Source organism: Simochromis diagramma, unplaced genomic scaffold (genome assembly GCF_900408965.1).
Source record: "Simochromis diagramma unplaced genomic scaffold, fSimDia1.1 OVJJ01000596.1, whole genome shotgun sequence".
NCBI classification, from domain to species: Eukaryota; Metazoa; Chordata; class Actinopteri; order Cichliformes; family Cichlidae; genus Simochromis; species Simochromis diagramma.
This window is the reverse complement of record NW_024387245.1, coordinates 1,343,293-1,359,301: the sequence shown is the minus strand read 5'-3', so window position 1 is coordinate 1,359,301 and position 16,009 is coordinate 1,343,293. Positions and strand designations below refer to the sequence as shown.

Below are 16,009 nucleotides of genomic sequence, written 5' to 3'. Positions count from 1 at the left end.
CAGTCAACTTTAAGAAACCCAAAGCAAAGCTTTGTCACTTTTTGACTGCTTCAGTGACCTCGGCCACCCTGATAAGCGAGTCATCCCCATCCTCCCCTGCTCTGCTTCCACTTTGAGGATCTCCTCAATTCCTCTCACATTCTTTAAAGTATTCTTTGCAACAACTGACTATAACCTCAGTTAAGGTCAGCACCACTCTGTCCCCACTGTATACACTTTGAAAAGGAGGTTGCTTGCCCTTCTGCAGTTACCTGACGGTTTCTCAGAAGTGCCGTGATGTTGGCTGAAAGTCTTGCTCGATGGCCTACCCAAACTCCTCCTACATCCAAGTTTTTGCTTCACGTACTGCAAGGACCTCACTCCAACTGTCCTTTTTGTACCTGTCAGCTGCCTCCTGAGTGTCACAACCTAACTAAGCCCAATAGAACTTCTTCTTCTGCTGTTTCACACTCATGTATATGAAGCTAAACCTGTGGATTGATAAATGTTGTAATTTTTCCAAATTGGATTCTAATGGTTGTAATACCTTTTAAGGGCTTCTCTTAAGAAAACTTAAGTTTAACTAACTTTAACTATTAGGTCTGCACTCACTCAATCATAACATTTTATAGGTCCAGTAGCTGGTGTTGTTAGCTGTGAAGCTGCATAGACAATCACAGAATTGTGCATAATGAATTAAGCTGGCTCTGAACACTTACTGCTTACTCAACTGGAGCTCAGTTTCTCATGGAAGAGTTAAGACATAAAACAGAGACCACACAGTACAATTAAATTCTCTGGTACTCATTCTGTTTGCTCCATGTTGCTTTTTTGGTTATTTCTTTCCAGATTTATGTTTCCAGCCTTAGCATATTTTTACCACCATGTAGAAGCAGACAGTGTAGGCTCTCAGAGGACTGGGTGTTAGGGCTAGTAATGGAGTGCTAGCTTGACAGCCCTCAGCCTAAATAGTGATATTGAGAATCATTAGCCCTGACAGCTCTTATAATCATAACTCCTGTGACTTTGAGAGTGCTATAAAAAGAGAACCCCTCCCAGTGCTCTGCACGCCCATGGCATGTATGAAATAAATATATATCCAAAAGAATGAACTTTACACACATTCTCTCATGCATCCTGCCATCGTGTTGTGTCACCAAATAGAGTCAACTTTTCTCTGTCAGTGAAATAGCAGAAGCATTTATGAGTGGCTTCACCTAAATGAACAAGAGCTGTCAGATTTATTGGTATGGAGCTCCTTAATGATACTGGACTCTCAATACAGTGGTGCTTAAGGTCTAACTGACTTTATTTTCTAGCCAGTAATGCCGAGCAAAAAATATTAGAGCCTCAAACTCAAATCTTCCTCAATCCTCCAACAAGAAGGTGCCAGTTAAGCTCACTGGGATGAGGAGGCGGATTCGAGTCCGACCTGTGGCCCTTTGCCGCATGTCATTCCCTCTGCTTTCCTGTCACTCTTCACTGTACCCTTTCAAATAAAGCTGTAAAAAGGCAAAAAATAGGTTTTTAAATAAATCCTCCAACAAAAATTGTAAGCACTTATTGCAAATACAACAGTTTGTTTCAGTACTACACACCAGGAAGTTGTTTCCATTAGCAGGGTAAGAGTTCCGTAGCATGACCACAAACAATAACACCTGTGCTTTTTTACTGCCATTGGAGTTATTAAAGTTTTGGTGTAACATACGGACATCCAGAGAAAGAGCTGTCCACTCACCTTTACATTTTCTTTAATCACAGGATACCAAAAGTATACAAAGAAAAAGCAAAATATTTCTAGGGATAACATTTAATCATTTGGCATATTATTTATTTCGGATTTTGCAATGCCAGGCTGTCTTGCATTGCTTAGGGGCAGATGTTGAAAAAATTACTAGGTGATAAATTATTATACAGATAATAGTGGAGTCTCTGGATCACTGTGAATTATGTGCACCAGAGACCATTTTGCAGTGACATCACACCGGCAGCAATGCCCATTACGATGTTTATATTTCTATTTGTGAGCACCTAGGGACTACTTGTATTGACAAATCTGTCCAAAGAGAGAAAGACAGACTTCTAAACACCTGTTGAAGTACTTAAATTTATCCCTGTGGTACTTCCCACTACAGTTGGGATCTCAGGACCGCATTTTTTCATGATGGCGCGCATACACAGACCCAATTAAGTATGTGCGTCTTCAGTTGTGTTTTAATTTAAAATAAGCTTCGTAATGTCACGTTTTTGCTAGTGTATATAGGTAGCAGAATGGGGCATTTCATCGGGGAGATCTCTCTTCTGCTCTGACTTGCCTGCCTTCATTCCAGCATGTATCTCTGGCTTGAGACAGGAGCCTGCCTATTGAATAGCTCCTGAGCTGCGACTGAATGCTAAAAAAAAATGTTTCCAGTCCTGCCTTGTTATAAACACCTCTGGCATGCTGGTATTGTTTGAAACGGATGCTTATCCACTCAAAAACTGCCGGTCAGTAGCTCAGTTCACTGTCAAACACAGTATCCAGTGCAAGTCACATCTTGCAAAACGTTAATGGAAGCGTATTACATCTTTTTTTTTTTTTTTAAAGAGGCAACATGAGTAGATTTATTTTCAAATACCTAACAATGACACATAATGTCTTAATGCTGATGTTAAGTAGAGTTATATTTGAGGCTGGATATTGTGTTAGACTGTGTTACATTGCTGTTGCTGTTGATCGTGTAACACCTTCAGAAATACAGTCACTGCTCGCTGACACAAATTTCAGTTTAGCCAGTCATATGGCTCAAAGCATGTAGGCATGTAGACATGTTCAAGACCACCTACTGAAGTTCAAACCGAGCATCTGAATAGGAAAGAAAGGTGATTTTTGTGACTTTGAATATGGCATGGTTATTGGTGACAGATGTGCTCTGAGTATTTCAGAAACTGCTGTGATTTTCCTACACAACCATCTCTTGAGTTCTTGAGGCCTTACTCTAGATGAAAATGACTTGTTGTGTGAGAGGAGAAAGCCCAGACTGCTTCAAACTGACAGAAATCCAACAGAGAATCAAATGAAATCGATTGTTATATCCAAGGTATGAAAAAAAGCATGTTTGAATGAACACATCAAACACTGAAGCAGATGGGCTACAGCAGCAGAAGACCACACTGGGTTGCATTCCTGATGGGAAACTGAGGCTACACACAGAATTTAGTGTAAACAACATGGATCCATGTATCACCGTAGTGGTAAAACGGTGGGGGGAATATTTTCTTGGTATACTTTAGTACCACTTGGGTATCGTTTTAATGAGTACTGTTGTGTAACCATGTCCATCCCTTTATGACCATATACCCATCTTCTGATGGCTGCTTCCAGCAGGAAAACATTTAATCTAACTCTTAAACTGTCTTCTTGAACATGAGAGTGAGTTCACTGTACAGAAATGGTTTTCACTGTCACCAGATTTCAGTCCAGTAGAGCAATTTTAGAATGTGCTGGATTGCAATAATTGCATTATAGTTGTGCCGCTGACAAATCTGTGGCAGCTGTGGGATGTGTCACATAATAACTTGTACATGTTGAAGTGTACAATAAAGCCAACCGGAGTTCTTTGAGTTAGGGAAGATGTTTCACCACTCATCCTACACACGTCTTCAATTCTAAAAAAAAAAAAATGAACCACAATCACTGAGGAATTTTCGCAGTTCATTCTTTAAGAGTAACAGATAAAAATAAGTTCACAGAGACAATGTTTTTCTTTAGTATGCAAATATGAAGTTCTGGAAATTCTGGTTACAAATAAAATAAAACAGAGACCAGAGAGAAATCAAAGAAGAAAAAGGAAAAGAAATATGTAGTTCATGTCCTCTCTAGAAATGCGCTACGCGTTAAATCTCCACTGGGCTCCTGCACTGAGCAGAAACTGTGGCTTCCTCCCCTGGTGGGAGGGCCTGACCCCTGTGTATGGTGCAGAATTCTAACAATATCAAAGCATCTTTGTGCTCATTGCAGGAATATTTAGGGAACAAGACAGGTAGAAGTCTTTCATGCTGCTGCAAAACCTTGTGTTCGCTCATGCATGTCCTAGGTATAATCCTTGGCACATTCGCATATAATTTAGGCCAAGGGCAAAGAAAAAAGTAGCAGCTCGGTGAAGCATATTTTCTGACCAAATTTAGATTCAATAAGATTTTGGCAGCATATCAAGAGAGCTGTCTACATTACGAAAATGTTTTCAAGTGAGAAACAGACCTTTACTTGAGATGTGCAGGTGACTGTAACCCTTTGAGCACCAGAGGAGCAATACTCTGCATACACGTTTAACTTTCATCCCATCTGCAGTGACAGAAAACTGAAACCCCTGGTTCCTCAGTGCTGGAAAGGTTACAGAATATGGCAAAACAATGCAAAACGTCACAGACTTCAATTACTGATGAAATATTGGACTCCCAACTACTCACGTAATGCAGCATAGAAATCAAAAGGAACATACTAAAAAAAACAAAAACAATTCATTAGTGCATTGCTGGCAGAGCTTGTTGATGGTTCCTGTTTTGCATTCTTGAAATACTGAATATTCAGCTCATCACATTAAGTCTATCATTTGTTGGAATAACTGGGAGCTACTAGTTAATGATATATGCGTGAACAGGAAGCCTTTTTTTGTCACAGCATGACATTTTTATTATTATCGTTTTGCAAGTTTTTAGTATTTCCCATTTGAGAAAATAACCAAGAGGCAAATTCCAAAAACTGGATTTTACCAGCAGATAAATTTACAACAGTGCAAAGATAGCACAGCGTGGACTTCTCTTAAGCTGTTTCTATACACCTGAAGCCATTTGATCTTTGTACATTTGTGCGTTAAAGACAGATTGAGTGCATAACTTATATGACAGTTACACCAACTGCCTTAACCTCCATATTTAACTCCATACTTCATTATGGCTTCATGCTACTGCCTCTACCCCGAGGAGTTTATAGAACTATCAACAAAAGATTTTATTTTACAGCGTTCATCTGCCTTTCCCTCTTGTGTCTCATTGTATTGGTTCCTGAACTAGTAATGCACAAGTAGATTAGTCCATATACTAATGATCAGCACTTTTATAGTTGGCAGGGATTCATCGTTACACACAAACACATTTTTAGTAAGGTCTGTTGACACAGGAGAGGATATAAGACTTCCTGTTGGGAGGACATACTTCAAAACTTGATAATATTAGTAATTTCCTAAATTTGGGATAAATTAAGTATATCCCCCTTTTTAAACCAATCCTCAAAGGGTTAATGCTTATTTTGGTTTCCACTGACCTTTTCCTGGTTTTTTTTTTAACAAAGTGCACAATATATGTTAGTAGAGATTTAAAACTTTAAAATTCCATTCAATAAGATTCAGTGTCTGAAGGTTCACTTAATTTTTTGAGCATGTGAACACAATGTAAACATGTGGATAGACAAAGGAAGTACAACAACAAAAGGAACAAGCGCAAGGAAAATCTTTGGAATATACACTCACCAATCACTGCTAGTATCAGTTTGGACCCCACTTTGCCTTCAGAACTACTTTAACTTTCATGGTATTGATTCAACAAGGTACTGGAAGCATTACTCTGAGAGTTTGGATCATATTGACAAATTTAGTGAGCCTGTGCACATTATAGCCTTAGTTTTCCTTTTCTTAGCACTTGGCACTCGCTGTGGTCTTCTGCGGCTGCTGTAGCTCTTCAGGGTTCGACATGTTGTGCGTTTACAGATAATCTTCTGCACACCTTTGTAACAGCGGTTATTTGAGTTGCTTTTGGCCTCCTATCAGCTTGTCAGTCTGGCTGTTCTGCTCTGATCTTTGGCATCATCATGGCATTTTGGCTCAGAGAAGTGCTGCTCATTGGATATTTTTTATTAGCAATTAGCAATTAGCAATTTCTGAAATATTCAAACCAAGTCTGTCTGGCATCAGCAACAATTTCACATTCAAAGTCACTTAAATCATATTTCTTCAACCATCTTGATGCTCGGTTTGGATGTTCACCAGCAGCTGAACAGGGGTACCAGACAAAGGGACCGGTTAGTGTACCTATATCATTAAAATTAAATGGGCTGTAGCAAGCAGTGACCCTAGAACTAGGAGAAGTAAACATGGAAACCAGAAGCCAACGAATACACCAAAAAGCCAACAACATGACAGGATGCAACATTGATGCAACAATAACTGTTATATTTTCTTCTATTTATGAAGAAAAAATTAATTTTGCATGTATTTGTAATTATTTAAGTGTTGCTGCGAAATCTTATTTTCTACACATTAAACTTGAACTGAATTAGGTTACTGATCATATTCTTATATGATTTTTCCTAAATGAAACAATGTTTGCTACTCATTATCTCATCTCAGAGAGACGCATTTATAACCGTGGCTGTCTGCGCCTCTGACAGATTTTATGATTATTACAAACAATTCTCTGCTTGCTTCTGGAAGAGGGATTAGTATGCATGAGAGGGAAGGATGAAAACAATTCAAATGAGATGATGCTAGATTTTAATCAGTGAGAAATATTTATGTCACCAGCTAATTATTATTATGTAAAATGCATAAGTTTTAGCCTATTCATAATTTGGGGTCACAGTAGTTACAGTGGGAGTTTTCTCAGCTGTTTGGTGTAGATTTTTGTCTTTGAATCTTTGCCAGCTGCTGGGATGCTATTCTCAAACTGATTATATAGTGAAGTAACATAAAATGAATGGAACTGAAAGTTTCAGTACTCTGACGGTGCACACTCATCTTTCTCTGCTATTTCTTCAGCCTCGTTTACTGAATCGTTAAATTGCTTGTCAGATATACATTTCTCTTACATCTCAAAGTTTTAGCTTTGACTCAGCTTTATCCCGAGGTGTTCAATATCAGATTATGTCTTGGCATTTCAACCGCTCTCACATTTGCCACGATGCAGCATCTAATCTAATTACAGTGGCAGCTCTGAGTGTGGTAGGTTGCAGAAGATGATTTGCAGTCCAAAGGAATGTGAGGATGACAAAGCATACATGTGGCAAGCTAAATTATTTCTGAATTATGAATACATTACGTTGTCCCTGTTCTTCGTAAAATATGCATGTTAGAGATGACATTCAGCTGTCAGCGACATCCATTAAATCAACCTAAAGTTAATGCATGACAGTCAGGGCAGGTGTAATAAATGACCGGTAAACAATGTACGGTACGTGCAGATACTAATTAAAACTAACAAGTAGAAGTATTATAACAGTACATTATAAATAATAAACTATGACCCAGAAGTACTGTAGAAAGGCTTTTATGTAACTGAAGAGTTCCACATTCTAATTTTTGTGAAGAAACGCATGTAGGTACAACATGTCTATCAGCTAATGAGAGAGATACAGTGCATGAGCTCAGACTTGGAGCAGAATGTCACAGCTGCGTTGGTACAAGGGTAGTATTTTTACAAAAACTGTGAAAATCTTGTTTTTGGGGTCAAGTTGTCAGGGTGTGACTTGGCAGTGTAGCAAAATAGAAATAGACCTTTGTAACATGGGGTTATTATTTGGGGTTAACCCAATTTCTTTTTTTCTAATCCTAACCACAAGCTTAACAAAGAGCAAGTTAAAACAAAAAGAGAGACTTCTTTTTGTTTGTTTGTTTTTTAAATATAATGTGGAGGCCTACATATTTACCCTTCAACGATGTTTTCAGTGAAAAAACTATATCGCAAAACTATCAAGGTCCAACAAACAAAGCCAGTGTCCTTGGAGAAAGGATTTTTACTCACGAACAATCTTCCAATCTTCTTACGAGAACTTTTCTGTTTTCTGCTGTCTTCATTACCATGTCTAATATCCTTTTGTGCAAAGATTGATTTTACGTCCAAATTAAATAAGAATGCACTGAAATTCCTTTTCTTGTTCTACATGTCACATGATGAGTCTGCATATTTGATTTCACGCAAATTTGATGCAAGATGGCCTTCCTGACACACATCCCTCCCCCGCTGGGAGTGCTCACAAGAATATTTGCTTGTAAGCTGAATGTATTAACCATGACACTATGGAGCCACTCCGCTCATAGCTAATGATGGGATTTTAAATCTGGCTAATCAAACTTTTGAGATCCTTGAGAGTTTTAGAAATCTGAAAAGAATACATCTGGCCCTGAGTTAGGTTTAACATCACTTTATTCTTCTAGTATGTTGGGATTCTCACACTTTGCTCAAGTGATTCTTTACAGCAAGGTTTAAATCTTCAACCAGTAAATTGAAGTTCTCTTCTTATACAAACTAGGACCCACAACAATGCGGTGACCGAACACAATGATCTTAGCAGAGTTTGACAGATTCTTGGACCAGCTACACATGATCTACAGTGATGACAGGACCCTGTGATAAATGAGCGTGTGTTTAGGGAGCCAGAGATTCAGGGGCATTGGCCTTGAGCAAATATCAATGTGTCACAAACTCAGATGGATGGACCGCACAGGACTGTCAGTTTTATCACTTAACTACTTGTCTCTGGGTTAATAAATCCTGATTCTTGACTGACAGCTCCAAGTTTACTCTGATGGGTGCCGCCGCCGTAACGTGGCCTTGACTTCATCAACTCACATTCATGACTCGCCTTCTCTGAACACACATTTTCATAAATGACACTAAAGAAGAAATATGACAAGGGGTTCTCCTTAGCTTCCTCTCACTTTTCTCATCTCTGCTGTCACAAACCAGTGTCTCATGAATCATTCATCACCATCACATCAAAGGCGTAAAGAAATGCACGACACTTTCCTCACTAATGAAATTTGCAGGTTTATGTTTATATCAAAACAGTGAAAAGTAAAAATTTAATCTGGATATTCTATGTGAAATGGACAGTCTGAAATCAAATCGAATCTTGAAGGAAAATCACATATCCAGCATTTCATTAATTATCCACTTTGTCGAGTGTAAATCTCTTTAAAGCTCATTCGACAAAAATCCCTAGTTTTGAATTTGAGCTAAACTTTCACACTCATATTCACACCTACAGCCAATTTGGCATCACCAGTTAATGTAATGTGCGTGTCTTTGTACTGTGGGAAGAAGTCATGGTATCTAGATAGAACCCACACAGGGACGGGGAGAACATCAACATTCACAGTGATGGGGGACAGCCGGGCGATAGATTCAAACCCGGGACCTTTTGGCTGTGATGCCACATTGCTAATCACTGTCTTGATGTGTTGGACCTATGATGTACTGGTCATCTGCCTAGGGTGTTATTTGATGCCCATTCTGGGAACCCATCAGCTTACATCTTTCTGAGGACTAGGGTGGGAAATTAACATCATAAAATGTGAAAATGTAGCATCCAGTGACAAAATAATTACTTCTGATTTTCATTTTATGAATGGAATATTCTAACCACTTAAATATTTTACTGGAATTTGGCTTGTGGCAGGTGCTAATTTACCCAGCTCATGCAATTTTCAACCAAATTTAATCATCTTGAGAGTACTGAATAGATTTTATTTTCCAAAATGTGTTTAAAAAACAGACACACACTCTATAGTGCTCGAGGGTTTTTGGTTAAAATCAGTTTTTCATATTTGAACATTAGACTATGTTATGAGCACATAAATGTGCTGTGTCAGAAAATGCATCTTCAGTCTATTTGTGACCAAAAGAATGTCGGCTTGACCAAACTGTACTTCCTCTTGTGGCCACTTGAGGCTGGCTCCAAAAGTGAGTCAAACCTCACACACTAACTTGAACAACTTGTGCAACTTGAAACAAGGCAACATTTTGAGAAAATAACTTAAAATTTCGAGTTAGCCATTAGAAAATCAGGAAACTCCATAAATTATGTAAATCGGGTAGTGACTGTATCAGTGAGCTAATAATGTATATTAAACATGAATACATTGCTGCTATGCTGATAATAAGAAAAAGCGATTCAGCTAGTGATATAAAGATTTCATCATTTTTAAAACCCCACAGAGAGTACTCAAAAGTTGATTCATTCATGACCAGCTGCTTTAGCACCGGTAGCTTAGCTCAAGCACTGATGGTAAACTTTCACCTCCTGTTTCCAGGTAACAAGGAAATGACATACCTTCACAGAGCTTCCTGATTGGCTGAGCTCACTCTGAGAATGATTGCAGATTGGATGGTGATCCTTGAGATGAATCCTCTTGTTCATATTATTCCCAGGTTATTTTAATTTATTTAATAGAAAAGCAATATTTGGTTTTCCTGTATCGATACAATATTGCCAAGCAATTATTGTAGTTAAAGTAGAAGGTGGCTGAAATACTTCTACTCTTCATGGACGGTTCACATAGCAGTTTCATGTTAATATGACTGTTTCAGTTCCTGCAATTTAAGTTCATTTTGCATTTGTTTTTTTTTAATTATGTACATATATTTTCCTAATTTCTTCTACTGGCATAAATATCCGTGCTTGAGATTAATGTCAGTCTTCTATAAGCTTTAGCCTCCGTGCCTTTGATCATGTTTACGTTTATTAGGCTGAAATATCCTCAGATTTTTGTTTTTTTTACCCTGTCTGAAAATAAGGTGATCTATTTAAGGTCACTGGAAACTTTTCTTGTTCTATTGTGTTTTCCCCAGAATCTCCACAAGTGCCTGCACGACATTAACTATAAAAGGAAACTGAACTTAAAGAAGAAAACACTTCCTTGTGCTTTTTTGTTTTTACGAGATGCAGCACCTACTGCCACTTAAGTACCGTATATATGTTTCAGTTTGGAAACCTCTCTTCTTGGTTATTAGTATGTGTGAAAGACTGGTGATTCATGCATTATGTAAACATTTTTTAGCCATCATGTGTGCATTCACAGGCACATCTCTTATTAGCATTCCTTTGCTCTGCTTTCATCATGTTCACACATCCTCTTGTCAGAGGATGCACACGTTTCACACATCAGCGCATGCATGCTCCTACGCACAGACACACAGGTTAGAAGAGAAGTGGTATTATCTGTTATTAGGCCCCGGGTGAAACACACATTTCACAGAGTCCAAAATCAGCTGAGTGAAGAGATAATGATCCCACGTTGCACTTTAGAGACAAGTAGAAGAAGAGAGAGAGAAAAAAAACATCCCTCGCACCTCTTTTAGGTGTCTAAAGTCTTGTGTGAACAGACACAGCAGTCTGGACGCGTGCTTTGTCTCGTCATTAGCGGTCTGTGTTTGTCAGCATGTGAATTTGGAGGAACGTGGTGGAGATAATTGGAGGAGATAAGTAGTTCTGTGCATTCAGCTGGATGTGCCAGGTTCACACAACCTATGCGGGACCATTTTGGAGCGGAAAAACGTGTCTTTGAAGCACGGTGTTACAGAGGAAGGCTGTGGTTGAAAAAGAACCTAAGCTTTTAATTTTATAGATGACAGAGAAATAAATAAATAAAGCATATTCGTGGTAAGATCATAGCTATAGTAATAACCACATCATTATGCAGCAATATAATGGGAAAGTTTTGCTTAAAATTTTCTTATATATACTGTAGGGAAGGATCATGGGTTGGCTTTCTTAAGCACTCTAAGGTTTTTTGCTGTCATTGTTAAAAAATTCACTCTCGTTGGTTACGGCAGACTTGTAACCTGTGAGTAAAAAGAACCACTTTGAACCACTGTTGGTTTGAAATGAGAAACAAACGGTTATTGAAAGTTGGATGTGAATTTAATGAATGCCTCATAATTAATGAGAAGAGAGTCATTTTTATTGTACAATGGCCTGTGGAGACACGGAAAATGTGTTTAGGTGAGTGGCCTTTTATCATCCAAACAAGATGTCGTTTAATCTGTAGTCAAAAATCAACCACTGTTGTCTTTCTTCAGGTGAGACTGGGGAGACTTGGAACAGGATATCTAGTCACGCTGGGATGTGAATGATTCTGATAAGATGTTAACAGTTAGGTGCAGTGTTAGTGAGATATTAGCTATATCAGCTTCATCTTTCCTCCTTCCTCAGAGCTTTCGTTATCAGCTGTCTTTACTTTGCTGTTCCTACAGCCACAACTTCATTAGGGAGCTTGGTGATCCTGGACAAATCCCACCACTAAATTGCATCTGCGCTTTCTGTGATCTGCAGAAAATAACTGTACAAACAGTCAAGGGCACCAACTGAGCAGCTGTTTTAGTTCATCAGGAGCAAATTACAAACAGATTGTGAACACAAATTGATTGAAACACACTGGAGGGGAAAAAAAGTTCTTCTTTGTGGTTCTTTGGTCCAGAGGGATGACTTAAAATTGTAAACTATTCCTCAATCAATGTATATCAGTGTACACAGCCCTAAAACCCTAAGAATGTTAAAACTGGACACTTATGCTAATTCTTAATACATTAAATTACCAGTGCGTGTATGTCCATTGTTAGCATCTTTCAAATTATTCTGTAGGACATGACCGATTGAAGCAAAGCTTCCATGTGTGCAGACCATCACAAAGTCGCTTCCACACAGGTAGCGATTCAATTTTTTTCACATCACTATGAAGCTGACAATTGATTACTAACGCACATTCCAGGTTCCAGTTGCCTAGGTAACCCTCTAATGCTCTTCTGTCATGTGTCAATCACTCGTATCTTGTGCTCTTAATTTAGTTACTTTAATTGCTTACCTCAGAGTTGGGCATAGAATGTCACTGATTTTCATCCGTGTTTGGTCATCACGCCAGTTCACACAACACTTGCCATGTGGGTACACTTTAATACCCACTTTTTTTTTTTACTGGTATCATTTGGAATTCATAAGATGGGATATGGCTAATATCAAAGTACTTCCTACAACATTAATGATTATAACCTGAGATAATTCATGTATTCTCTTGAAATCTTTGCTGGCACCCACTAATCAGAACACCTGCTGTTGTTGATGTTGAGCCTTTTCATTCGTTAGAAGTCTTCATAGGGCAAACAGGCTGCCCATCACAGACCTGTCTGAAGCCTGAATTGTCATGTCACAGAAATGTTTGTCCAGCCATCCACCTGCTGCTTCTCCCAAAAGAACATTGCTGCTTCAGTACTTTTGGGAGAAGCAGCGGGTGGACGGCAGGGTCACTGTGACCAGCTGCAGAAACAGAAGCATCTGCCCCTCTTATGACGGTTTTACCTCCTTTGTTCACTCTGACAAATAGCTTGAGTCAGACCTTGCCTATGGCACTGGCTCAGCACTAACACAAAGTCAAATAAAATGTGGAGAGAGGTCTGGGCACTGGAGATTATTAAGTGGATGATGTACTGTATGTTTGCTTTCTGAGAGTGCAGAAATGGGTTACAAGTACGCCTTATTGATTTGAGAGAGACCGCTGCATTTTCTTTTGTTTTAGTTATAGTTTCTGGTAGGCACTTTGTTCAGCCCAAACCATTTCCTCCAAGGCAGAGAAATCTCTTTATCTCTTTTTTTCACTCTTTCAAAGCCCATAATATCAGCACATCTCCGTGTCCAGCGGCTGTTGCCTGTCAAGGGGAATATAAGCCTGACGTAGTAATATCTACCATTTATCTGCCTGTCCAATGCTGCCTCCACCGAATGAAGCCTGTGGTGTTTCTGAAAAGCTTAATAAATCGTATTTGTTCAGGCATGTTGACTCAAAATACAGTTTAATACACCATCACCTCTAGGAGAGGAGAAATTTGCCCACTTCATTCCACTGTGTTAGCAGCTTTGTCACTGATACACCAGTGTGTGGCACATGCAAACAACTCAGATGTAAAGTGATCCCTCTGTTAACATTTCCATCAAAACAGTGTGTGATCTGGATCCCAGTGGTGTAGTGGGATTATGTGACACAAGCATTTTGGGATATATTTCACTTTGTGAGGGCAGGATACTTTGATTCATGCGTACAGTTGATCTTTTATGCTTTGCTAAATCATCAGCAATTATGCTTCAAAAGTTCCAAATCAGAAGAAACACGTGGTAAGTGATTTAAAACAAAAAAGGGAGAAATAAATCAAAAGAAACGTGTTACTGCAAAAGAATTTGCAAAACACAAACAGGGAGAAAAAGATGAAAATAGTAAAACGTAATGAATTTAGTCTGAAGTTTAAGTTTTCAGAAACAAACAGGCCTTTTTTCTCACACTCTGAGCATTTTGATATCTACATTCTACTAAGGAAATAAATGAAGAATTATTAAAGTAAAAAACAACAACTTATTTTATCTTTTTTCCCTGGTTCACAATGTTCATGCTTCTAAAGTATGCAGCTTCACTGGAGCAAGTGCCTTGCTCAAGGGCAACTGCTTAATAAGGTTTGGGAGAAGAAATTGTTTCTTGTTCGCTTTTCCCAACCCCATGCTTCATGCACTGGTTCCCAGTGCCTTCTTTTAACCGAAACAAAATCAATGAAAAGATTTGAGTGCATTTTCCCAAATCCAGATATTGTTTTTGTAAAAAGCATGTGAAACAGCAAAGTTAGTTTTTATGGATGACACACAGAATGCAAAATATCTGAGAGCTCAAAAACTCCAACTCCAAGGCAAATGAGCTACTTGTATTAATGCAAACTGAAAAACAACTTTACATGACATCTCATTCTACTCACCAGCTTTCACTGCCCCATACAAGCTGAATAATATAAGGGCGACATGTGCATTAATTCCCAGGACTGTTTTACTCCAGAGATCCATGACGAAGTGAAACGATGCTGAAGAAAAGCACGGGGAAGGAGGGAGACAGTCTGCCTCTCCACTCCTCTTTACTTCAGTCCTCCAGACTCTCTCACTCCCCAGATCCCTGATGAATTTTTTTGCTTCTGCGTCCAACGTGCTTACCAACATCCGCCTGGCTCCAAAGAGATAGCACCAGAAGCAAGGCTGCTCTCTGTTTGGCTGCACTCTGCAGAGTGAGGGGAAAGAAGTAAGTGAGGGAGAGAGGCACACAGTCAGAGAGAGAGAGAGCGAAAGAGAAAAAGAGAGAGAGAGAGAGAGGAGTGAGAAAGCTTTCATTATGTCACAGCGCCAAAGCAAGGTACTTTAGTCATTAAGAGGACTTAAAGAAATTCTAGTGTGCTCAAATCCTTTGGTGGAAAACTATGGAAAACCCACTGCAGGCTGGGCTATTGTGTTCCAGCAACATTTGAGAAAAAGAGTCATCTTAGGTCCCATTGGGCTCGGGGCTCCTGCTCACGGTCTGTTTGTCATCGTGTAATCTAACAGTTCAGGTCCAGTGGTCAGTGACGGGATCCCCAGCACAGTTACTCAGTCACTGCAAATCAGCCAAAGCAGCACAGCGAAGGATGATACAGGAATTTAAAGGATGACTTCAAATTAAAGGTCTGATTCTCAGCGTTGTTACTTTAATCTTTACTCTGGGCGAAATCTAGATCCAGAAACTGTCCCAAAAATACATGAAAATATTTTTATGGCAACAAATGCAACATATGCACCATAAACTGGTTAAAATAAGGTCAATGCACAAATATATAACCACTTTGAACATACAAGCTAATCACCATCTGTATTATTTTCCAAGTATTTTAGTCAATCAGCTTTAATCAATGAAGAATTATAATTATAATGAGTTTACGCCCTCTTGTAATCACATCTAAAGATTTTAGCACTACACTGGCTTTGGTTTGACAGCATAAATTCCCGCTGGCAATGAGTGCTTCATAGCATGAAAACATAAGTCCTTTTAATTAGGTCTGAAGTTGTAATTTGCAAGAATTTATATACACTAGTCCGAACTCCTCCAACGTCCAGAACAATTTATTCTCTGCTCATGGAAGCTAGAAATCAAAATCTAGGCTTCAAATTTTCTTCATCTCTATATTCATTTGATACATTCGAGTCCAAGCATGGGAAAATCTAAACTCCAACCAATTATAAACAGATATAAATATTTGTTGCTTCTAAAATGTATATGGCAATATGGCAACAGCTTTAAAACACTAATAAAAAAAACTGCCAAATCGAAACAATGATCTTGGATTGTGACAGAAAGCCTCAGGTATTGTTTTTTTTTTTCTTCTCGCCACCTCCAGTCTTTGTACTCAAACAAAAAGACAAGAAAAACAGGCCTGATAAAACACC

The 16,009-nt window shown here is 38.8% G+C and overlaps 1 protein-coding gene across 1 annotated transcript in view; it reads right to left on the bottom strand.

Moving 5' to 3' along the window:
* Positions 1-15,081, bottom strand: part of LOC120714413 (contactin-associated protein-like 4) — a 78,449-nt gene extending 63,368 nt beyond the window's left edge. The window contains exon 1 of the mRNA XM_040000611.1: positions 14,521-15,081. Coding sequence (XP_039856545.1) covers positions 14,521-14,923 — 403 coding nt within the window. The 5' untranslated portion in view covers positions 14,924-15,081. The remainder of the gene's footprint in view (positions 1-14,520) is intronic.
* Positions 15,082-16,009: the final 928 nt, after the last annotated feature.